The 23598-nt window shown below is 54.2% G+C and overlaps 1 protein-coding gene across 8 annotated transcripts in view; it reads right to left on the bottom strand.

The window, feature by feature from the left end:
- The window catches only part of Dgkz (diacylglycerol kinase zeta), a 42802-nt gene that overhangs the window by 9756 nt on the left and 9448 nt on the right, over positions 1 to 23598 (bottom strand). The window contains exons 1-5 of one of the 8 annotated variants that reach the window (XM_052722475.1): positions 7859 to 7976; positions 2339 to 3077; positions 1943 to 2051; positions 1593 to 1688; positions 1247 to 1324 (exon numbers count right to left, since the gene is read on the bottom strand). In XM_052722475.1, coding sequence (XP_052578435.1) covers positions 1247 to 1324; positions 1593 to 1688; positions 1943 to 2051; positions 2339 to 3069 — 1014 coding nt within the window. In that variant the 5' untranslated portion in view covers positions 3070 to 3077; positions 7859 to 7976. Of the gene's footprint in view, positions 1 to 1246; positions 1325 to 1592; positions 1689 to 1942; positions 2052 to 2338; positions 3509 to 7858; positions 7977 to 20420; positions 20865 to 22554; positions 22746 to 23598 lie in introns of those variants that run through there. The other 7 variants (XM_052722480.1, XM_052722482.1, XM_052722481.1 and 4 more) reach the window with 7 other exon arrangements.

Genomic DNA, 23598 nt, shown 5'->3' on the forward strand with positions numbered 1-23598 from the left:
GGATGGAGAGGCTAGGGTGGGGTCGGGGTTCATGTCCACCTCACACTGTGCTGAGTAGGAGCACTGTTTGCTCATCTTATTTATTTCTCACCCTCCAGCATTCCCAGCTCAAGTGAATGAAGGCAGACACCAATCCCTCCTGTGGCTGTGCAGACTGACACCTGGAGACCCTTAGCCAATGTGCTAAACCCAGGTTCATGGTCACCTTCCATGATGGGGCTGCATTTTCCTTCTCTCTCTCTCTCCTTCTCCCTCCTTCTCCCTCTCTCTCTCTCTCTCTCTCTCTCTCTCTCTCTCTCTCTCTCTCTCTCACACTCACACACACACACACACACACACACACACACACACACACACACACACACACACACATACACACACACACACAGCCCCGGTTGTCCTGGAACTCTCTACATAAACCAGGCTGGCTTTGAACTTGAAGAGATTGTCTTGCCTTCCAAAGGCTGGGACTGCAGGCATGCCCCACTATGCCCAGCCAGGATGCATTTCTACTTTTCTTTCCCCACAGTGCCTGCTCCAGTCTCGGGAGAGTCACAGGAAAGCCTCACTGTACAATTCAGGGACAGGACAAATCAGCCCAAACTAGCCTTGCTGGGGGCATTTCTGTTCATAAAGACTTGTCACGTGATGGCCTGGACTTGCGCAAGCAAGGGAGCTCTCCTCTTCCACACCAGACCTATTCCCTGTCCTGACCGGCACCTGGCACTCCCCTTTCCCTCTCACAGGCATGCCTGGAAAATGGTCCTTGGGAAATATCTTTACAGAGGTAGCATATAAGAAAACAGATGGGCCCAGTCACAGCTGAGCATTTGGAAGTTTGACTGTTTTGTTTTTATTTTCTGGAATTGGGGACTGAAGCCAGAGCACCGTACATGCAAGACAACTACTATAACCCCAGCCCACAACGGCTCTTCTGAATGTTAGGCTGGACATGGTAAAACAGCACACTGGCCACCACCTGCTAACTCATGTCGTCAGGTAATAGTCGATGAACCTCACTTCTAGGCCATGCTCACTCTAAAGAGTAAGGTACAACCGCTAACACACGGGGAAAGGCAAGGTTAATGCAGGCATCTGACTCGGGCTTTGCTATGGTGCTCGCTGGGGCATCCAGGCAAGCTATGCTTGTGGAACATGGATGTGCATGGAGATCCACATGTGTGTGTATCAAGAAAGCTCCAGCATCCCAAGGGGAGGGCACAAAAGGCTGAGGAGCTGCACGCACCTTCTCCAGCTGCTCAATGCATGGGGTGTGCACCACAATTTTACAGGCTGCACACTTTCTTCTGGGCACTGACTTCTGCTGCAGGACAGAAAGAGAGGAGGCCCTGAGGCACCAGGTAACTTAATCCTAAATACCACCTCAGGCCAAGCAAAGAGCATGCTCGACGTATGGGGATTCCAGTCCCAGCACCTGTCATCAGACAAGACCCCCTTCCCCTCACCCTGGAGCAGCCCCTAGCAAGTGCAACCAGGTGCAAGCAGCGCCCACCAAGAGGCTGCAGCTGTTGCCTTGCAGGTTAGATCCACTACACCACCAGGGGGCAGCAGGTCCCACCAAGCTCACTCACCAGCATCTTGGCTACGCAGTACTGCTCCCCGACATAGCAGAAGTCACCGGACACGTTGGTCTCAAACCAGATGTGCTCCCCATATGCTGCTGACTCCTAACCCAGGGGATGAGCAGGCTCAGTGTTTACCTGCCGCCGCTGGGGCCCTACCCATCACCCACCTCCCAAAACAAGCCTGCTACAGTCACCACAAGCTGCTTTCCTCCCTCGTTTTCTAAACTGCTTTAAGCCTGCCTCAAAGGCTGCTGCCTCGCCCTGGGTCCTGACTGCTCAGGAGGATCCAAACCCAGCAGGGACTGGCACTGAGTAGTGTTCGGGCTTCCTGCCCTGCCTAGTGCACAAATACTCACACTCCAGTCCACAGTGCTCCGGATCTGCCGCTCAGATTCACCACACGGGGCCCCAGACGTGGGAGGAGGGGGTGCCAGGTGCTGGAGGCCTGACTTGGTGATGGCTTTCCTACAGAAAGGAAGACAGCTGAAGCCCCAGGGCCAGCTGAGAGTTTGCCGACTCTACTTCCTTCCCACTACCCAGAAAAACTGCCACCCGGGACTTGCACAAAGTACAAGACGGAGAAACCCACAGAAGCTCAGATGCCCTGAGACTCTTCTTCAGGCCCTTCTTCCAGCACTGTCCAGAGCTGCTTCCGAGTGGGCCACCCCCAGGCTAGGCAGAGCTTCAAAGCCCTTACTGAGCTAGACCCCATGGAGGCTACACCACACGCCCTGCTGACCTGCTATACCTACATAAGCAGGGTGTTCCAGGGCTGGGGTCCAGCTGACTTCCGCCTTAGAGCTACCTGGCGTCTGCGAGACAGTGGGCGCACACGGGCAGGTATCATGGGGCCTGCTGCAGTGCCCGAGGCTCTTTGGCTTCGGCCCCCAAGACCCGGATGTTGACCTGAGGGCCACCGCTGGCTGAGGCGACGATAGTGCCCATGCAGGCCCCAGAGGGTATGGCCATACACCACGTCAGCAGGGAGCAGGTGGGAGGAGGCTCTGCGTAGGCAGCGGGGCATGGGAAGCAACGGCCAGGTGCCCTGGTGTGAGGAGGGCCTTGGTGTCCTGGTACTTGGTTTGGCATCACTTGATGCTGTCTCATCTCCCTCCTGGGCCCCTTCCTCCTCCTCCTTCATGCCCATGAGCCCAGCCAACAGCAGAGGTGTACCCAGAAGCTGGGCCCCAACAGTGGCAGGCTGTAAGGTGGGCACCATATCCACCATAAAGCGAGGATTGCAGGCAGGGGGTGCAGTGCTGGACCGCCTGCGGCTGGCTTGGGTGCCCACCCTGCATCTGGGGAAACAGCCCTGGAGCTGTGCACTGGAGCGGCGCCTCTGGGCCAGTGAGGAGGAGGCCTGCCCTGCAGGGGAGCGGCGTCGAGCCTTGCCTGTGGGCAGCCCCACACCACTGGACCTCCGCAGCCTCTCTCCAGGACCTGGTGCCTTCCGTTGGAAATGCCTCCTAAAGAAGGTCTCCATGCCAGGGGCTGTTGGGCATACAGACTCAGAGTGTCAGGAGCTGGACTAAGCTGAAGCCCACCTGCGCCCTACCAGCAAACAAGGGACATTTCAGTGCGAGGGATGAGGACGCTGTGGCCTCCAGTAAAGTGCTTGCAGGGATCAGGAAGATCAGGGAACTCAGGCTTACAGCTAGTGGAGAGCAGATACTGCTCCCAGCTAAGATTCCCCAAATTCTACCCCAGGAGTTTTTGGGAGACGGGCTTCACCTGCCCAGGCACTAGAACCAACAGAGGCTTGCGTCTAAAGGGTCCTCATCTACCCTGCCAGAAATGAAAACAAAAGGCAGTCTGGGGATCAGACTCTGCCTAGGGAGACTGTAGGGCCCTGCTGGAGTGTTCCCTCTCATCTGGCCTTCCTTTTGCCCCAACATGGACCAGGCTGGGTTCATCTCCTGGGATACAGTGCAACTAAGCAAAAAGAAAAAAAAAAAAAAAAAAAAAAAGACTCGGTCTCTCTGCAAGAGATCTCAGTCCTGATGAAATCCCTACACTCAGCCCCAACTTTGGGTTTAGACACTGGGAAACCAGGCTTTAGAGAGTTGGAAAGACATGTCCCTCACCACCCCCAGGAGAGAGTGCTCTTGTCTTAACTTGGGGGATGCAATAAGAGGCTTAGGCTAAAAGAAAAGCCTTCTGCCGGCAGTGGAGGCACACACCTTTAATCCCAGCACTCGAGAGGCAGAGCCAGGCGGATCTCTGTGAGTTTGAGGCCAGCCTGGTCTACAGAGCGAGATCCAGGAAAGCCACCAAAACGACATGGAGAAACCCTGTCTCAAAACAAAAACAAAAACAAAAAAAACCCAAAAAAAAAGAAAAGAAAAGCCTTCTGAATTCTGGATGCCATGTGTATACATCTCTGAGAACTTCCTGGTACTGAGTGGCTCTGTCTCACCTTTCTAAAGAGCGGAGTATGGATAGCCCAAGGTGTGATGCCTGGAAATTCCTTAAACCTTCCTGCCTAGGGACCCAGTGCACCATACTGTCCCCAGACTCCAAGGCTTGAAGCCTCAGGCTCATAATCCTAAACTTGAGATGACCCATACTGCCTCCTGCAGGGAGGCAGGGGCCTTGGTCTCCACCCTTGGTGTGTACCAGGCCATGCAAGCTCTCCTCTCCAGAGGCCCTCGCTCTCCCTTTACCTACTCCCTGTTCTCTCTTTCCTCCTTCCCAGGCCACTGGAGTCAGCTTTCTCTGCTCACACCTCTCCTACACCTGAGGAATGGCGGGAAGCCTCCCGTCAGTTGAGGGTGATAGCTCCAAAGAGCAGTCATGGAGGCCTAAGTCACAGCCATGGGACAAATGACAACCATGAACGAGTACCAGACAATTCCCGCCTACTGGGGACCTGGCTGAAGCCCAGAGCAGGGATGGGGTACCTTAACCATCAATGAGCAACAGGAAGGACAGGCTGGGAGTATAGTCCCACCTAATATATGTAGCACCTGATCTCAATCCTCCATCTGTCCTTGCCATGAGTCTTGGGCAGGTAGCTTCAGGGCCAGTATAGGGTATAAGGAGAAGGAAGTGGGTCCAGGGGACAGAGCTCCTGCAATCAGTGAGCAGGGAGGTAGCTGTGCTGGGAAAGCAGCATGGAGACTGGACAGGAGGTGAGTTCCAGAAAACTAAAAGCAGACACTGGTAGAAGAGGGCTGGTTTCCTACCAAAGTCGGGGCCATCCAGCTAACACTTACGAGTCCACTATGCACATGCCTGCGTACACACACACACACACACACACACACACACACACACACACACACACAGAGTGAGTGCCCAATGAGGAATCTAAGGCACAAAAGGGTAGCATATACAAAGCCCACAGACAGTATAGAGCAGATGGATCGGTCCCCAGGTATGGGTAGAGTACAAGGCCCTCTTGGACCCCGGGTCAGAGGTGACATGGGTTAGAGAAAGGGCGCCCATAATATTAACCCCCTCCTATCTACCCAGCACCTATTCTGTGACAGGCCTTGGGTAAGCCCTCTACCCTCTCACTGATCCTACCATAGCCTCTGAGGAGGTACAACCAACAAACAGCTTTATTATACAGATAAGGATGAGGTTCACAGTGGTAAGAGCATGCCCAGAGTCACACAACCAGCCAGTGGCAAAGTCCAGGTCTTGTGCCCAAGGCTACTTGAGTTAGGGTCCACTTTCTGTCCCAGGAAGAGGAAGCTGCAGGCCTACTTGCCTGATGCTGCCAGGGCCCTTGCTTGCCAGGTCTCCCCTAGGGTGTCAGCTTTCCCCACCACTCTGCTCAGGCCGCACTGTGACAGCTGCCCAGCCTGGAGGAGATTAGTCACCCGGACACATCACACCGCCTGATGCTAGTGTCACCCAGAAACAAAAGGCCACAGTCAGTGTGGGGGAGGTGCTGCTATGCTCTCTGGGCACTGGTAAAGCCTGGGCCCTCCCTGCTGTCCCAGACCTGCATGACAAGACAAGAAGGAAGCAGCTCTTGTTAGGATATATGGCTGCTTATACGCACAACTATAGAACCCACACCTGCCCAGTGCTCCAAGACACACTTGTAACAAATGTTTCCTCAGCTGCCCCTGGGTGCAGCCTCCCAGCGGAGCACAAGGCCAAGTCAGTGCAAATGACCATGTACCATGGACCTCAGTTTCCCTGTTTGTCTAAGAAGACTGTTACGATTGTTTTACTTCTTAGGACAAGCTCCTCTGCTGGACACTACCACCCCCAAACACCACTGGGTTCCACGGCCCCCTCCTGCTGGTTGGTCCCATGTTTCCTGTGCATCTCATCTCTATAGAAACTTTGGTCTACTGGCCAGAGATTGCCTGATTCCCCACTTCCTATCTCTGCAGAGGCTGTTCCAGGATCTGATCAGAGGCCTAGCCTGGGCTGGGCCTGGCAGTTACTGCCTATTATCCCAGCACTTTGAAGGCTGAGACAGAAAGACTGTTGTAAATTTGAAGCCAACCTGGGCTACACAGTGAATTACACTGGGCTACAGTGTATAACTGTATTAAAAAGAAGTAATAATAATAATAATAATAATAATAATAATAATAATAATAAAGCTCAGCACGATGGTGCACACCTCTAATCCTAGTACTTCAGAAGCAGAGCAGGTGGATCTCTGTGAGTTTGAAGCCAGCCTGATCACCAAAGCAAGTTCCAAGACAGCCAGGGCTTCACAGTGTGACCCCATCCTGATTGATTTAATTACAAAACAAAACAAAAAAGCAAATAAAAGAAGCCCTGTTTGGGCCTGGGGTTCTCCCATGGTTCAGTTCTGAAAGGCCATTCTTCTCACCTCATTCCCTGTCACCTCCACACACCACACAAGTACAGGTAAAGGTCATGGGGGAGGCCCCAGAAGATTCTCACACCGACAGCACAGCAAAATGGTTGCCCACAGGCTGCCTGGTTTTGTCTGGAGCAGCCAGCCACACTCAAGAAGGACAGCATAAAAATGGCTCAGAGGGCCCCATTAATCTCCACCTGACCCCTAGGACCCTGATAAGGACAGGGCCATGGGAGAGCGAGGGATGCCATGAACAACAGGTATGGCGATGTCAGGCCACGTGCCCTTGGTGAGCAGAGATGCAGCAGCAGAGCTAAGGCTGTCGCCCGTGGGGTTAATGGAGCCCAGCTAGGAAGGGGTGATGGCCCCCTAGCCAGACCATTTCACAACTGATGCCAACTCCAAGTAAAAAGAACAAGCACTATGGACCGGCACTTGGGAGCAGAGGCAGGAGGCAAGGTCATCCTGGACTACACAGCAAGTTCAATGTCAGCCTAGGCTACATAAGGCGTGTCTGCAAATAAATAAATAACCTAGCATCCACCACCATGCCCTTCAGCAGATCAACTAGCCATTCCAAACCCACGCTCCCATGTGCGAGATGGGGTCACACCACCCAACTTCAAAGGCTAGCATGAGGACATTCTGTTACAACCATGCACATAAGCACCTGATGCTACTTGGCAGACCTGGAACGTGGTAGAACCCCAGGGCCCATGGTCGTGCCACCTCCTGAGGTTTGTCTCTGCCCACAGCGGGGGTGGGAACCCAGAAAAGGAAGCAGGAGTACCCAGCGTGGCCACCACTCACCACAGGAGGAACAAAGTCCCATAGCCCCGCCACCTGGGTGTCTGCCCCTCCTGACGAGTGCCCTCTGCACTTGGCAATAGGCTGGTCCTCAGGGAAGCCTCTGCCTCCAGAGGAAGCTGTGCAGGGCACCAGCTGGGTCCTGCACAGCGGCTATGTCATGCCATGGGAAGGGTCCTACAGACCTCTGCTCCATGAAGGCTGGGCCTGGGGTAGGGCACCTAATACTCTAGAAGTGCCAGGATGAGGGCCTGCCTGGGTCAGGGGGACTGCTTGCCAGAAGCCACCCCTGGTTGCTTGGCTCCCACAACCCCAGGCTCAGGGGGAAGAGAGAAAGCTAGGAGGGCAGCCCGCTCATCTGCTTGCCTGGGCTGGTTAGGCAGGGTGCTGACTTTACCAGGTCTCCTCACTAAAGAGACTACCCAAACAAAACAAGGACAACACAGGTGAACAGGTGGGCCAGGACTGGAATGGGGCTAAACAGCCAAGCAGCCATTTCAGATTCTGGCTTGGTGCGCTCTCCAGACCCTGTTCCTTTTCCATCAGATGGAGCAGGCCCTCATCTAGGGGTGGTGGTGCCTGGTCCTACCCTGATCTACCCTCCCCAGATCCACCCAGATAGTCGTAGGAGGGAGCAGGAGGTAAGGGAGAGAGGGAGTCCCACTTTGACCTGATCTGGAAGGCAAGGCAGCAGGCTAGAGGTGGACAAGCAGGTAGGGGCTGGGGTCCCAGGCGCCTCGGCTCTTGCTCCGGTTTGCTCTGGCTGCTGGACTCTGCCGAGCAAGTCCTAGTTTGGAGAGCTAGCTGCAGTGGCTGCTCCTCTGCCCCTCCCCCTCCCCACCCTCCTCCCCCTAGCCGGAGACAGCCGTTATGAAAATAGCCCAATTGGTAACCGACTGCACTTCCTCTCCTAGTGGTGGCTCCTGGCCCTCCAGCAGGCAGGCGGCAGGCGGTGGCGGGTGGGCGGTGGGGGGGAGGGGGGCAGGGGCAGGCGGTGCACGCCAACAGGCACAGGAGCCTGGCCTCCTGGAACCTCTTCCCCAAGTCCCAAGCCAGGCTGAGTGACAGCATCAACACACTCTCCTCCAGTAACAGGCCAGCCCACACTGGGTCTGGAGAAGGGAGACAAGGTATTCCGAAGGGTAGGAGTGGCGCCCCTAAGACAATCACTTACTGTCTTCCTTTGTCCATGGGACAGGTTGTTATGGGGTCTTGAGCAGCTAAGCACACTGCTTCCAGACAAAACAACCACAAAAATAATTATCTATGGAGCACTTCACAACTTAGGCAGTCTTTTCTCACCAGCCTTATTAGCCAGGAGGCTGGTAATTCCCCTGTGCGGGAGGCTTACTGTCCCTGCTGAACAGATGGTGCACCTGAGGCTCCTGGGAGCCTGCGACTCCTGTCTCAGGAGTAGCTGAGCTGGGCTTCCAGAGCCTGGATCTTCTGGCCCTGTCAAGGGGGCCAGGAGTCTTTCTGAGTGCCTGAGTCCATCCATGGCAGCTAAAGAATGTTTAGGAGAGATCAGCTGGTGTCACAGCTGGTGGTATGCCAACACCCCAGCTCCCCCAGCTCATGTTCCTGCCATGGCTCACTAGGGGATGGCAGCTATCAAACTTCCTGAATCCAGAACCATTTTCTACTCTTAAAAAAATAATTACTGGCCAGGCGGTGGTGGCGAGTGCCTTTAATCCCAGCACTCGGGAGGTAGAGCCAAGGCAGGTCTCTGTGAGTTCGAGCTCAGCCTGGTCTACAGAGTAAGATGCAGGACAGGCACCAAAACTACACAGAGAAACTCTGTTTCTAAAACCAATATATATGTTTGGTGTGTATTTGCGAGTGCCACAGAGGCGAGGGCTTTCGCTGCTGAGCCATCTTGCTGGCTCATTTCACGTCTCTGCACACCTGTGTCTGGTTTTCTGGCAGCAGCTAGTTCCTATGAAGCATTCACCTCACCCCTGCACAAGCTACCATGGGTTGTTCTGGTGAAGGAACATGAAGAAATGTACCTCACCTAGCCATGTGGAGTTAGAAAAGGAAGGGCCAAGCTTCCAGCACACCAAGCTTCCAGGTAATTACGGCTATTCTTTTATGGCATCACTTGAAAATATGACAAGTGGTATTTCTTTTTGTTTCTTTTGCTTTTTTTTTTTTTTTTTTGGTTTTTCGAGACAGAGTTTCTCTGTGTAGCTTTGCGCGTTTTTCCTGGAACTCACTTGGTAGCCCAGGCTGGCCTCGAACTCACAGAGATCCGCCTGGCTCTGCCTCCCGAGTGCTGGGATTAAAGGCGTGCGCCACCACCGCCCGGAGTTTTTTTGTTTTTTTGTTTGTTTGTTTGTTTGTTTGTTTTTTGAGACAGAGTTTCTCTGTGTAGTTCTGGCTGTCCTGGAACTCACTCTTTAGAGTAGGCTGACCTCAAACTAAGAGATCCACCTTCCTTTGCCCCCCACATGCTAAGATTAAAGATGTGCGTGCATCACCACCACCCCGCTGAACCCGAAGTTTTATCTTGCAAGGTTTTGGTTTTTCTTTTTGGGGGGTGAGGAGTTAGCTGTTTTTGAGATAGGGGTCTCATTAGGTATCTCAGGGTGGTCTGGCACTCTTGGGTTCAAGTGAACACCTGCCTCAGCCTCTTGAATAGATACACAGGCTCGCACTGCTACAGCGCTATATTGCATTTTGTAACAGCAAGTGTTGGTCAGTGGAGAACACTGTGGTACTGAGCTTTGCTGATCTTCCAAAGGTTGACACATTTCCTCACAGACATCAAAAGAACGTCACCTTTGCTGTCTTCATTGCTGTCAACAGTTTCCTGTCCTGGGAAGCCCCTCCCTCCACCAGAAGGTAGATACAAAGTTTCCAAAATTCTGAGGCCTGCTCAAAACTCAGAGTTACTTTTTCTTTCCTGCCTTCTTTTTTCTTTTCTTTTTTTCTCTAGACAGGCTTTCTCTGTGTCGTTTTGGTGCCTGTCCTGGATCTTGCTCTGTAGCCCAGGCTGGCCTCCAACTCACAGAGATCCGCCTGGCTCTGCCTCCCGAGTGCTGGGATTAAAAGCATGTGCCGCCGCCGCCACCACCACCCGGCAACTCAGAGTTTCTTATTGGCAACAAATAAAATGAAAAAGTTTCTTATTGGCACCACTTTTTGAAGTCACAGGCACAGGCTCACTTCACTGGTATTTGGGAAAATGTTCCCAAGACAGCTTGAGTGTGACTGGTTTTTCTGAGAGCTGCTCAGTACAAGAGGAGCCACGGGCAGGCCGGATGTAGAGGTGCACACCTTTAATCCCAGCACTCAGGAGGCGGGGCAAACAGATCTCTGAGGCCAGTATGGTCTACACAGTGAGTTGTAGGACAGCCAGGGCGACGTAGAGAGACCCAGTCTCAAAAAAAGAAAGAAAGGAGAAAGAAAAGAGTGAGCGAGCCACTAGCCGAAACACTAAAAAGACATATATCACGCCGAAACACTAAAAAGACATATATCACACAAGGGGCTCTATCTCACTGCTGTTAGCTCAGGCTGGTCCTAAACACCATTCTCCAGCTTCATTCTCCTCAATGCTGGGATTAGAGCATCTAGCATTTCATCCAGTCTCACATAGCCCAGACAGTCCTCAAGGCCCTATGTGGCCACCTTCTGAATGCTGTGATTACAGAGCTGTGCCCCCCACCACACCTGGCTTATGGAGTGCTGTGAACGGAATCTAGAGCTTTGGGCATGTTAGGTCCGCATTCTACCAACTGAGCTAACTCCCCGTCAATTCTCTCAGCTGTATTCTAGACATCAGTGCACAGCAGGGCCTTGCTGTGAATGCTTGCTCTCTCTGCCCTGCTGACAGCAGCACCGTGAACAGGGCCACACCAGGGCCTGACAATCGCCCCGTCCATCCGTCTGTCTGTCCGTCCGTCCGCAGTCTGCAGCCCCACATTCAGAGACCCACTGACTCGGAGTGGATTCTACACCATGGTGTAACTCCCCAGGTGTGACACACACCCTAACTATAACGGAGCCGACCCTCAGTGCTGTGTCCCCACACCTGACACACCTTGCCCTGAGCACTGGCCTCCCTTCCTTCCCCTCACTTGTCCCAGAGGCCACCTGCTCACAGCTGCCCAGCCAACCACTCCACTCCAGCTGACCACCCATCTGATTCTTTAGCCACAGAAACCCTGGATGGCCTATTTTTCTCAAGTCTTACTCCTCCACCAGGCAACCAGCTCCTGGGGGCTGGGCCTGGTGAGTGTATCTGGGTGTGGTGTGTCCTGCACAGGGCTGGCGGGGAGCTGTTCACTGCTGATCCCATCAGGAGGAAGGAACAGGGAATTCCGTGGGGGAGGGGTCAGAGCCTTCAGGGGTGGGAAGCGCTTCCTCCTGGGTACCCCACCAAGGGCTGGCCACAGGCCCAGGCCACTTCTCTTTGTTTGGGCACGAGAGAATGGCAACAGCCTTTGTTTTCGTGCCCATCTTCCGCTCCTCTTCAAGAGATCTGGTAAGTGACAGCTGGAGGCCCCTTTCCGGGTTTGGAAGCCATTGCTTAGTCCACATTCTCTGTAGCTTTCCTTATAAAACAGAGACCGTAGGGGAGGAGCGGATGCCCAGATGCTCAGGGGCTAGGCCAGGACCCCAAATGAATTCCTTGATGAAATGTTGCCAGCTTCTTCCCTCATGTTCTGGGTCCACCTCAGGGTCTGGTTCTACTAGACTCCTGAGAAGCAGGAAGGAATGCCCAATGGGTCCTCTGGTTTCCTCTTCAGTCCCATGCTGCCCTCCCCACCCCCACCAATCACTCGGAAGCACTCACTTCTCATGACTGCTCCCCACTACAACTGACCGAGGATCTGGGCCTGGCAGCCACAGCTTCCCTCCTATTCCTTTTCCTTTGAAAAAAAATTTTTTTGAACATTTTATTTTGTGTGTGTGAGCACACACAAACCCTCACATGAATGTGTGTGGGTACACCTACATCATCATGCCATAATGCACATGTAAAGGTCAGAGAACAACTTTCAAGAGTTGGCTCTCTCCTACCATATGAGTTCTGGGGCTGGAACTCAGGTCATCAGCTTGGCAGCAAGCACCTTTAACCTCTGAGCCATCTCTCTGGCCCATTTTCCTATTTTTATATGTTTAACAAATACATACTTCACTTGGCTATTGATGGTTTATTTACTTATTTGAGACGATGTCTCATGCAGCACGGGATGACCTTGAACTTCTGATCCTCCTGCCTCCACCTCCCAAGTGTTGGGGATTACAGGCAATCACTACCATACCAGATTAAGCAGATCTCCTCCTATTAATGCTGACTGGTTTCACAGTTGGTACTACTCATCCTCATGGTCTATCCTCACCTCACAGACAAGGGAGTGAGGCACAATGCCCACCAGTGGCAGAGCTTCAACAAAAACCCGACAGTTCCACACTGGCAAGCCCATGTTTGCCATTTCCGGTGGCTTCCGGCACACAGACAAATCCCTCTGTGCCTGGCACCTATATAATGGAGTCTCTATAGTGGAAACCAGGCCCCTCCGCTTACTGATCTCAAGCTCTGCTTTTCCTTCTTACCTTTAAGCGTTGGCTCAGACACTGGCTCTGCCAGAAAGCTTTCCCTAGGACCTTCTCCTGGAGGAGTGGGGTTAGCAGCTCCCACACTCAGACCCTCGCCTGGTTCTTGTGGGCCAGCAGCACTGACATGCTAGGCTGCATCCCCCAAGACTACAGACCCTGGGACCTTGTGAGTGAAGAGGGGCTAGCGAATGGTTCCTCCTTAGCTTTGGTCAGGCTGACAGTAGATGGCTTTGAGCTGGCTGGCCAGCTCCTGAGGCCCTGTTGCTGGCACTGGGTAGACAAACGTGTTTCACAGGCAGCCTTGAGACTGATCCCTTCCGGGAATGCTAATGTGTCTTCCTCCAGCTCTCCCAATGAGGCTCCTTTGTTGCACCTGTGCCCCGCCTTCTCACACGTCTGCAGCAAATCCCAATTCCCCATCTGCTAGGAGATGGACCCCCAACTTACATTCAAAATTTCACCTCTCACAACCTCTGACCCCATCTGGCCCAGTCTGAAAATATCCAACACAGCCCCCCTAACCTCACGGACCACCTTCACCTTGTGACTTTGTGGGTTCCAGTCCTGCTGTCTGGGTTTCATAAGGAAAGCCCTAGAGAACATGCAGTGGGTGATGGCTTCTAGCCTGGAACAAAACCTCCACTCTCGCATCAAAGACCTCCTTAGAATCGGCTCTCAGCTCCCGGACGCCCACCGGGTCCCCAGGGCCTCACGCATGCTACCCAGGGCTTTTCCCACTGCTAAAGCAAGAAGTCGGCCAGAGCAAAGGCAGCTGGCCACCATGTGCCTCTGACCAGCTCTACAAGCTCAGGCTGTGGAGCTTCCCCCGTCTGAGCCTCAGTCTCCTCATCTGATCAATGGGGCTCCGGGACCTCTAGGGATTGCTGTAGGCTAGAAGAGAAAGTGTTTGTGGTAAATATTTCCTCAGTTTAATGACAATTTCAAGAAAGGAAATACCGCCAGAGGCCTAAAAACTAGGGTAACTGCTTGGCAAGACAATTCAGTAACATCTATCTAAGCCAAGACACATGGGCCAGGGCCAGAACCCTGGTGGAGAGGGATACTCAGGGAGCCATGCACAGGGGCAGTCTCTGGTGACCAAGCAATGGAGAAAAACTGAAAATACTCAGCTCACACCTAGGCACTCAGGAGGCTAAGGGCCAAGGTTCACTTCTAGTTCAAGACTCTGCCTCAAAAACCAAATCAAACCAACAAAACAAAACCAACCAACCCCGTCCATACTATCTTTCCCCCCTTTTTCTGAGACATGGTCTGGCTATACAGCCTAGAACTCACTGTGTAGCCCAGGCTGACCTCAGACTCAGGAGCCTCCCGCCCCAGCCTCCAAAGTGCTGAAACTGCATTCACGCATCACTATGCCCAACTAAGGCATGCCACTCAAACCAAAGTGAAAACCAGACAGGGTCTGGAGGGATGACTCAGTTGGTAAAGTGTCCATTGTGCGAGCACAAGGACCTGTTTACAAACCCGAGCACCAGCTGACAGGAGTCTCAGTCTCTTTAAAAGAGGAGCTGGGTGTGTTTAGCTCACACCTCTAATCTCAACATGCAAGAGGCTACGGCAGGAGGATTGCCATGGGTTCAGAGCAGGTCTGGTGAGACCTTGTCTCCACCCCCATCTTCGCCCCCCAGCACCTCCCCCCACGAAAACTAAAAAAGGCTGTGAGGGGGTGGCCAGCTTCCCAGTGTTGTCTTGGGTCTCCCCTGTCTGGTTTCAACAATGTGTCACTCATAACAGGCAGACCTCAGCTTTATTTTCCCAGCAGGTCAGACGAAAGGACTCTCCTACAGGATGCCTTCCAGAGGTAGGTGGGCAGCAGCAGGTTGTATCAGTGGGTTGTCTATGTGCGCTAGAGAGCAGGAACCAACTTGCCCCCTTTCACAACCACCCCCGGCTCTCTCTGTAAAATGTCAGCAAGCTAGGGAAGGGGGGCGGAGAGACAGGCAAGCTGTTAACCCGCAAGATGCTGGGGCGTGGGTGGTGCAGGCCCAGGCTCCCAGACAGCTATTTTGGCATGTGCTATGATGGTGCTCAGCCCTGGCAGGGGAGAGGCCTCTCTGTGGGAGCTCCGAACTGGCACTCTGCCAGAAGGGAGGGGGAGCAGGTCCCTGCAAGTAGAGGGAGAGGGTGCTGGGTACAAGTGGGGTTCATTTCTCAGGCCACTCACTGACCCCAGGCTATCACAGGGTCCTCTGAACCCATCTTCCAATAGTCACAGATGTACCCCTCTTCTCCAGGTCCCACCATCAAGCACCATGATGGCTGTTTTCCAGGCTCAGGCTGCCTACCCACTATCTCCACAGCCTGCCTGCTCCTGCTGAAGGGACCCTGAGGGTCACTTTCTAGGACTGGACCAGAGCACCTCATGCATCTATAGCAACTCCCTTGTGAGGTACCAACCTCTCACTAAACCCAGAGACTATCTAAGGCCTCCTGGGCTCTGCAGGTTAGGGTAGATACATGAAGGAAGGGTTAATAAGCAGGGTGGTCAGGTGCTGTGCAAAGGCTTTTGGGCTGAGCTCCAGGTGAACTTCATGGCCTTTCTGAGCCTTGGCCTTTTTCATCTATAAAATGGAAGCAAAACCACCCAGGTTACTGTAGTGATGATTCTACGAATGGGGGGTGGGGTGGGTGATAAGTCGTTAAGGGCCAGAAGAAAGGTGATCTGTCACTCACCTGGAGACAGGTGAGTGGAGAGGGACAGCATGAGTATTCTTTTCAGTTCTCTCATCCGCCCGCCCTCCCTCCCGTCCAGCACTGATCTAGGTGCCACACACCTGCTCTCACGTGCCCTAAACTCAGGCGGGGCAAGGGTAAGATGGCAGGCATTCGGTCTATGTTCGGGCCTGGCCTTTCCCACCTGGACAAGAGTGCCTGCTAGCCAGGCTCAGCGCTGAGAGGCAGGGGGGTGGGGGGTCGGGGGTGGGGGGACCACACTACATCCCTGATGGTGTGTTGACACTCTAAGGGCATCCAGAGCCCTCACAGGAAACACAGAGGTAGTGGCTGAGACAATAGCACCAAGAAGGAGGGAAACTGCCAGCCTGAATCAGTGGTTCTCAACCTTCCCCATGCTCCGACCCTTTAATACAGTTCCCCATGCTGTGGTGACCCCCCAACCATAAAATTATTTTCATTGCTACTTCATAACTGTAATTTTGCCACTGTTATAAATTGTAATGTAAATGTCTGTGTTTTCCAATGGTCTTAGTAGACCTCTGTGTAAGGGTCATTCAATCCCAGAGGGGTTGGGACCCACAGGTTGGGACCCACTGGCCCAGAGGCAAGTGTCCTAGTTCACCTACAGGGTGCCCTCCCTAAGCTGACAGAGGACAGGAAGGAGGTGGGAGGCAGGTTGAGAGTGCCTGGTGAGGATCTCAGAAAGCAGGTAAGGCTTTGGGGTCCTGATGTGGCATGAATGAACACGGCCCTGGCTGGCTGTGAGACCTTAGCTGAGTCAAAGCTGCTTCACTGGGCCTCAACCTTCAGGGACAGGGAAGCATGGAGCCAGGTGATATGGAAATACACACCCCTCATTACTGGCTTCACAAAGAGAAGGTGTCTCGGTCCGGCCACGGCAGGTGCAAGGGGCCTGGCAGAAGGAAAACGTCCTGGCCCACTGTCGTGTGCGTCGTGTCCCCCCCCCCCCCCCCAGTAGTCTCGGCCACCTGCTGTTGTCACAGTGACATTGCAGGGCAGGTTCCTGGGTCAGCTCAAGGACCTTGAAGCCCTCTGGCCGGCTATGGTAGATAAGGGGCCAGTACTTCTTTTAAGGACCAGCTCAGGCCAAGCTTCAAAGCGAGCCAACCTGCCCACCAACCTCCTCCCCTCTGCCTGGGGAACATGAAGAGTTCTGGAAAGGCTTCCAGGAAGGTGAGGGCAGGCCCACTGCTCTCGTGCCCAGCCCCAGCTTCCGAGCCTAGGCTTTCTCTGCTCAGAGGTTAGCGGCCTTCCTCTGTCCTTGACTGGAAGGATCCCCTCTCTCATACTTTCTTGTAGGAAGTACAAATCCTGGTCAGTCCACATGCTGGGATGTGACCTTTGCCGTGGTGACAAAATGGCAGGAACTGACCATTCCCTCCCCTGACCTGCAAGACAGAAACTGGCCCGTGTGGCAGCAGATAGGGACCTAGGGACCGGGAGAATGTGTTCTTCATTTCCCAGCAGGAGCCGGCTCCATACCTGCGGACATGGCTGCATGAGGAGCAGACAGAGCAGGTGCACCCAGCTGAGGCACTGAGGTCCCTTCCTCCTCAAACTGGCAAGAACCCAAGGGCTTCTCCAGCCACCTGGGCTGTTCCCAGCATTAGCCTAAGCAAGACAATTGATTCACTCAGAGAGGTTCCTTTTGCCCCCAGACATCCTGGCGCCACAGACAGGGGTTCTCACCTCTGAAAGAGAGGCATCCCTCAATGTGTCCCTCCCTATTCATTGCAAAACCACCCCTAACAGGGGCTGTTTCTGCTCATGCTGCTCACTGGGCATCTCTGCCAGCCTTGTCTTAGGGACTATGCTCCTGGGCCCCATGTGGCATGGCCTCTAAATGAGACCTATTGTGTCTAACTTGCTCCACAGGTGTGTCTCCTGCCCTCTGGGAGCTTATGACTTTGAGACTAATGAAGGGCAGGGATGGAGGAACAGACGCCCCGGCTCCCAGGGGCTTGGACAGCCAAAGCTCCTTCTGTCGAAATGTGTGTGATGCCAGGTAATTTCTGACGCCCCTGGGGTGCAAAGCCAGCTAATCCACAAACTGAGTGACCTGCCTAGGGCCAAGCTGCTGGCAAGAGGCCAGAGGGTGCGTCGTCCCCTCTCCTTGGACCCTGGGCTGGTTCTGGGAAACTGTCCTCCCACTGGAGACTGGCCAACCCTTGGGTTCAGAGAACCTGAATGTAAAGATTCTCCAGTTCCACACAGAGTGGAGAACCAGATGACCTGGGGTCACAGCAGACCCCCTTCCTCCTCTAAGAGGGGGCTGAGAGTTCTCGGCATGAAGAAGTGGAGTGGGATGGAGGTGGAGGTGGGAAGAATCCACAAGCTGAGGAAGTCACAGCACAGCTGTGTCTCACTGGACTAAAAAGAGGGAGGTGGCGAACTGCTCCCCACATCCCCACCCAGTGATGCCAACTGTATGGGGCTGGGGTGGACCTGAAGGAGGACACCACAGACATGTTCTTCCGGACTTGACCACAAGTGGCACACATGTGGCCCCCCGGCCAAGCCCACAGCAGACACTGCTAACTGTTCACAGACTCTACCAGTGAGCCAAGATCCACCCAGAGAGTCCAAGATCGCTTCGGCAGTCACCATTCACCTGGTTGTCAACTCTGACCCTGTCTTCTGGCCCATTCACTTACGAGGCCCCTCAGCCCCATGGTTTAAGTTGTAAGTGGGGTGGCAGAAGCAGTGTAGTAAAAAGCAGTGTGACTGTCCCAGGAGAAACAAGAGCTGGGTTATAAATGAGCATGGACCTGGGAAAAGACAGAGGGATGGTTTCATCTGGGGCACTGAAGACTTCCCAGTGCCGACCAAGGTGGCAGAACTACATGAGCAGTATTAGCCAAAAGGACAGAACCTAGAGCAGAGGCGCTAACCCAACCGTCTACTCCTCCCGTCACCTGGCCATCAAATGAAGTGAAAGGAGGCTGGCCCCACTGGGCACAGACCCTGAGTGCCCAAGTCTTCCAGAGGAGCCCTCTCCCCCATTATGATCTCCCAGTGTCGTCGTTGTTTAAAAGCACTGCTGCCCTGGTGTAATGCTCTCCCGCATGAGCCACTGCGTCCATGCTTCTAGAGGAGTTCTGATCGATCCCAGGGTGGTGTGACCCTGCTCCTCTCCAGTTGTGTGCTCTAGAAAAACACCCAGGCTCACTTCTAGAGCTGAAGAGCCAGACACGCCAATGCCAAAGGTAAGATCTAAGAATCCGACCTTCTTAAAGCTGTCCTGTGATGTTGTGTTTGGGATCCCGGTACAGAGAAAGAGATGTGGATTTTGGAATCAGACCAACCTGAGTTCAAATGCTGTCTCGGCCTCTTACGTGCTGTGTGACTCTGGGCATATAGCTCCTCTCTCTGATACTGTGTTTATTTCATCTATAAAAATGGAAAAACAGAACCTATCCTGCTTATTTTTGAGAATTATATAAAGGTACTTATCACCTCTGCTTGCTCTTCTTATTGAATATGCCCAAGGCTCATCCCTGCATCCACAAACCTGTGTGCTCTTCAAAAGGAGCACAGCCACAGGTCAGGAGCACTCAACACTTGGTGCCCCATGGGTAGCAACAGGAAGCCTTCAGGGGAGCCCCTTCCTCCCCCCCTCAGGAGCCCGTGAACACTGGAGGCTACATCCTGCAGAGCTGGGTGTAAACGGCTCTGATCTTGCAGGGCTGTGGGTGACAAAACAGAAGAATTGGAAGCTTTACTGCCCGCCCTGTCTTATGTGATACTGAAGCCTGTGTGGCTTCCCAAAAGCCCACTGAGCTCCATCTGCCAGTGCCAGGATCCAGATCTCTTGTGTGTGGTGTATGCTCAGCAACACACTGCAGGTGCAAAGAGCATGGCCCTGGCTAGGGTAAGCCAGGCAGAGGGCATAGATCAGCACCACAGGCACACCACCCACACAACAGAGGAAAACCACACAGGTTATTAGTAGGTAAATCTACCCTGGAAAGGGCCCTGGCAAAGCTCAGAACGGGCCAAATACAGCAAAGCTTTAAACAGTCACAAAAAGTAAAAGGGAGGCCTTGGGCAGAGTCCAAGGGGTCAGAGTCCAATCAGCTCTAGGGTCCTTAGCTGATTGGCTGCAAGCGCTTCAGCCGCCAAAGAAATTCAGAGGTCAGAAAGGAAACGGATCAGAGAGCTAGGTAGGATACTCCTGGGTGCTTCCTTATATCAGGGCTTTTCGGGTAGGCACAGATGAGTACACAGGCCATGAACTGCCTGCACTCAGTCTTTCCACACCCTCCCCCCAGTTTCTCACCACAGTCGTGGTCAAAGCTCTGTCACAGGTACAATATGGTGATATTTGGAGTGCTTGGGGAGCGGGCAAGATGCAGCTTGAATAGCCAACCCTGATTCAAAACTATAGCCCACTTCGTCCCTTTCCAAAGCGAGAGCTGGAAGAAGGTGGGGAAAGAGATGATGACTGTATACAGAGGGAGAAGGAGGTATGGTATCTTCATGCTATTTAAGAGTAAAGTAAACGCTAGGTGCCCACAGTCCCAGAAGTTTAAAACATTGTGTAATTCAATCAGTGACCTGGGGACAGACATGTGCTATGGCAAATCACAGTGACCACAATCAGCAGATGCCAAGCAGTGGTAGTTGGCAGATAGGTTCCAGAGAAGCATGAAGGGCGGTGTGACCGCCCCCACCACGCTGGTAAAAAGGAGGCTCGGGAAGACTGTCAAAAAGGAGCGGCGGCCAGCCGTAGGGTCCCTGACTGCTGGTGTCAAGGAGTTGGGGAAGACTCTGTCTCCCTGCGGGAGGGTTAGGAGCTGACCCTATCACGGCACTAAGGACGAAGCGCACGACACAGCCGATGCCAGCTCGCGCACCACCCGGACCGCCTGTGCCGGGCGCATGGAGAGCCACGCCGGGACAGCCCGTCCCGCCGCCGCCGCCGCCGCCGCCGCCCCGCTCACCTGTGCCCGAAGAGCCGCAGCCCCGGGAAGCGCCGCTTGGTCAGGCGCCGTGGCGCCTTGTCCGGCTCGGGACCCGCGTCGCGCTCGGAGCCGCTGGACGAGGCGGAGGCCGACTCCGAGTCGCTGCTCCGGGCCTCGGGGCTGGGGTCCCGCGGCTCCATCCGGCCCTAGCCCCGGCCGGCGGTGGGCCCGCGGGAGACGCCCATGCCGGGCCGGCGGCCGGGGCTCAGCACGCCCGCTCTGCACCGCCCGCCGAGCTCATGGCGAGCGCGCGCTCCGCCCGCCCTGTGCTGCGCGTCCCCGCGCCCCACTCCCAGGTGCCGGGGAAGCGGCCTCCGCTCCAGGAAGTGCCGACAGCCGCGGCCGCAGGACCCCGCATAGCTGGCCGGGCCTCTGCCTGCCCGCCCGCCGCCGCCGCCGAGCACGCCCCCTCGGCCGCACAGCCGCTCTCGCCCTACGGCGCCCTCTGCCGGCCTCAGGCCGCGTCTCCAGCCGGTCGAGGCGGCCTGGGGGCGGGGCTTACGAAGGGACCACCCCCACCTCCGCGGCCAGCCTGCCTGGATGGGACTGACTTCCTGGCCTGAGCCGCTCAAGCTGTTCCCTGATGTCTGATCTCCTCCCGCTCCCCTTAGTCCTCCTCCACCAAACAACCTACATGATCAAAGTATACACGCGCGCGGGCGGCTGTCACCACCTCTCCTCCCGCATCCACAAGTTATATATTGCTCTCTCGCACCCACTCAGCCACTCGTGGCGCTCCCCACTCTTACCCCCCTTGGCTCTCCATAAGCACACCCACCAACAAAAGTCACACGACGCTCTCCCTGCACACAGCAGACACGCCCCTCACATTTAATTACCCTCGGTCATTACTCAACTCACACTTTCTTCTCACATTCAAGACACCAAAGTCATTCGGTGACCTTCACACACTCACAAAGAACTTCAGTGTTCCTCAATGTCATCCCCTCCACAACTGTTTACAATGGCTTCAATCCTTCACCCACTCCTAACGTACGAAAAATTTCCCAGCCACAATGTCCAACATCCCCTTGAGCTCTTATACCATAGGGATGACCTATGTGCTTCCTACACATTCAAATGCACAAAAGGACAACAGTTACAGCCTACACATTCCTTCATATATACACCCATATAGAACAAAATATTTATCTCCTATACGGCAGTGGTTACAGGACCTCGTCTCTCTCTCTCTTACACACACAAACATCCAGAACTAGTCTTCATGTCTGACACACATTCTCCTCCAGAAATGAGACCAATTGGGACCGGGAGACACACCATCACACATGTTTTGGGCTCCACAACTCAGATGGTCTCTAGACGCTGCAGGGCTATGTCAAGGAGGCCTGGAAGCCAGAGACCTTGGTCCACCTTCTCACCAAATCATGCCACCCTGATGCCTGCTGCTTTAGTTTGCCCTCCGCTCAGAAAGCCACATCCTGTGTTGCCTTCACTTCCACCCTCTCCTCTGGGGCTCTGGCAACCTGTTTTCCAAGCTGAGCCTGCCACAAATAGCCAAAGTTAGGGGGCTGTGACCCACGAACAAGCCTGTGATTCTGAGCAACAGCCAACACCCAGGGGCCCAGCGCCCTCTCTTATACACTGAGTTTCCAGTAGGCCGGGAGAAGCTGGACTCCAGATCTCCAGATCCTGAACCAGGATGCCTAGGAAGATAGCCTGACCCTGGCTTCCCGGGGCACAAATGTTTTCTTTGAGAAGTCTTCGGGTGGTTATCACCAAGCTCTATGGGAAAAGCTTGGGGGGGGGGGGGCAGCTGAAGATCCTACTGAGTTTACACAGGCCTTGCATTGGATTGGGAAAACTCAAGCATCACATCACATCGCATCATGTACCACAGTTCTGAGAGAGCTTCTCTTCTGACAACCGCTGCCATTCTCTCTCAACTCCTATCCTGGAGAGAAGCCCTGTACCATGTTACCCCCAAACCTGGACACATCAGCGTTGCCCTCAAACCTCTCTCGCTTGTGCCTCCATGGAACTACTGGGAAATGGATGGGTGAGCCCACCTTGGCCATTCTTCCACACCAGACAGAAAGTTCATAGAGAGATGGAGGCCTCTGTGCCCATCCCAGGCCACCCCTGTACCTACTGTGTCTGGGGAACCTCAGCAGGGATCTGTGGCACGTCCCAGGAGCGGGAGCGCCACATCTGCCTCAGTGCCCCCGGCAGATCGGCTTCTTTCGTCCCCAGCACCTTCGCGGAGCCCAGAGCTGCAGCCACATCGCAGCCTCCCCCGGCGCTGTGGCCAGCCCCCAGTGCGCTCATCCTGCCCAGCGACTCTCTTCCTCTTTCCGCACTTCCTGACTGGGGGTGTGTGGGGGGGCTACTAGAGGCCGGCTGGAGGATCAAGCCGGGGACCACAGGGCTTGTCGGCGCCTTCCGCTGACTGGGGCAGAAGACCAGCAAGGGCACAAAGCTGCATGGGAGTGCAGGGGGCAGGTGGGGACAAGCCCAGTCTAGCAGTCAAGAGACAACCCCAAGCAAGAGTCAAAAGCAGCCAGGCAGCCAGTAGACCTGCCTGGGCTGGAATCTGCACCCCAGCTCCGGTATGCCTTTCCTTTCCAAATAACTTCTCTGAATTTCATCTCTTGGATCTGCTAAGGTCTCTGGGTTTCATGACATTCCCCCAGGCCCACTGACTCCAGGATATGCTCTCTCTTAGCATCTTGTATGCACCATACCATCCAACAGAGCTAGGCGCACAGGGTGTGTTGAAAAGGGCAATGGACGGAGCTGGAAGACACCAGCTCATGTTCAGTCTCTCCCCTCTGCCAGCAGTGTGACTTGGACCAGGTCATAAATCTCCTAAAGTCACTTTACATTTTTAATTTTTTTGGAACAAGGCTATAAACAATAAACCAGTGCCTATGTTTGTCTGAGAGCTTTGGGGAGCCTCAGTTTTCTCATCTGTAGAATGGACTATAACTTGGACTCATTGGGTTGTAAGTGGATTAAAAAAGAGGTGAAAGGGTTTATAGACTATTTGGGAAATATTTATTGGTGCATTGTATGCATGGGGCACTGTATTAGAGCAAGGAGCTAGGAAGCAAGTTCTACCTTCCTGGAACTTACACCCCGCGAGGGAGGAGAGAGAGACAATCAGGGGGACTGGGCAAGGAGGTGGCATTTGAGA

This window comes from Peromyscus californicus, unplaced genomic scaffold (assembly GCF_007827085.1).
Source record: "Peromyscus californicus insignis strain IS unplaced genomic scaffold, ASM782708v3 Scaffold_7__1_contigs__length_154581171, whole genome shotgun sequence".
NCBI lineage: Eukaryota > Metazoa > Chordata > Mammalia > Rodentia > Cricetidae > Peromyscus > Peromyscus californicus.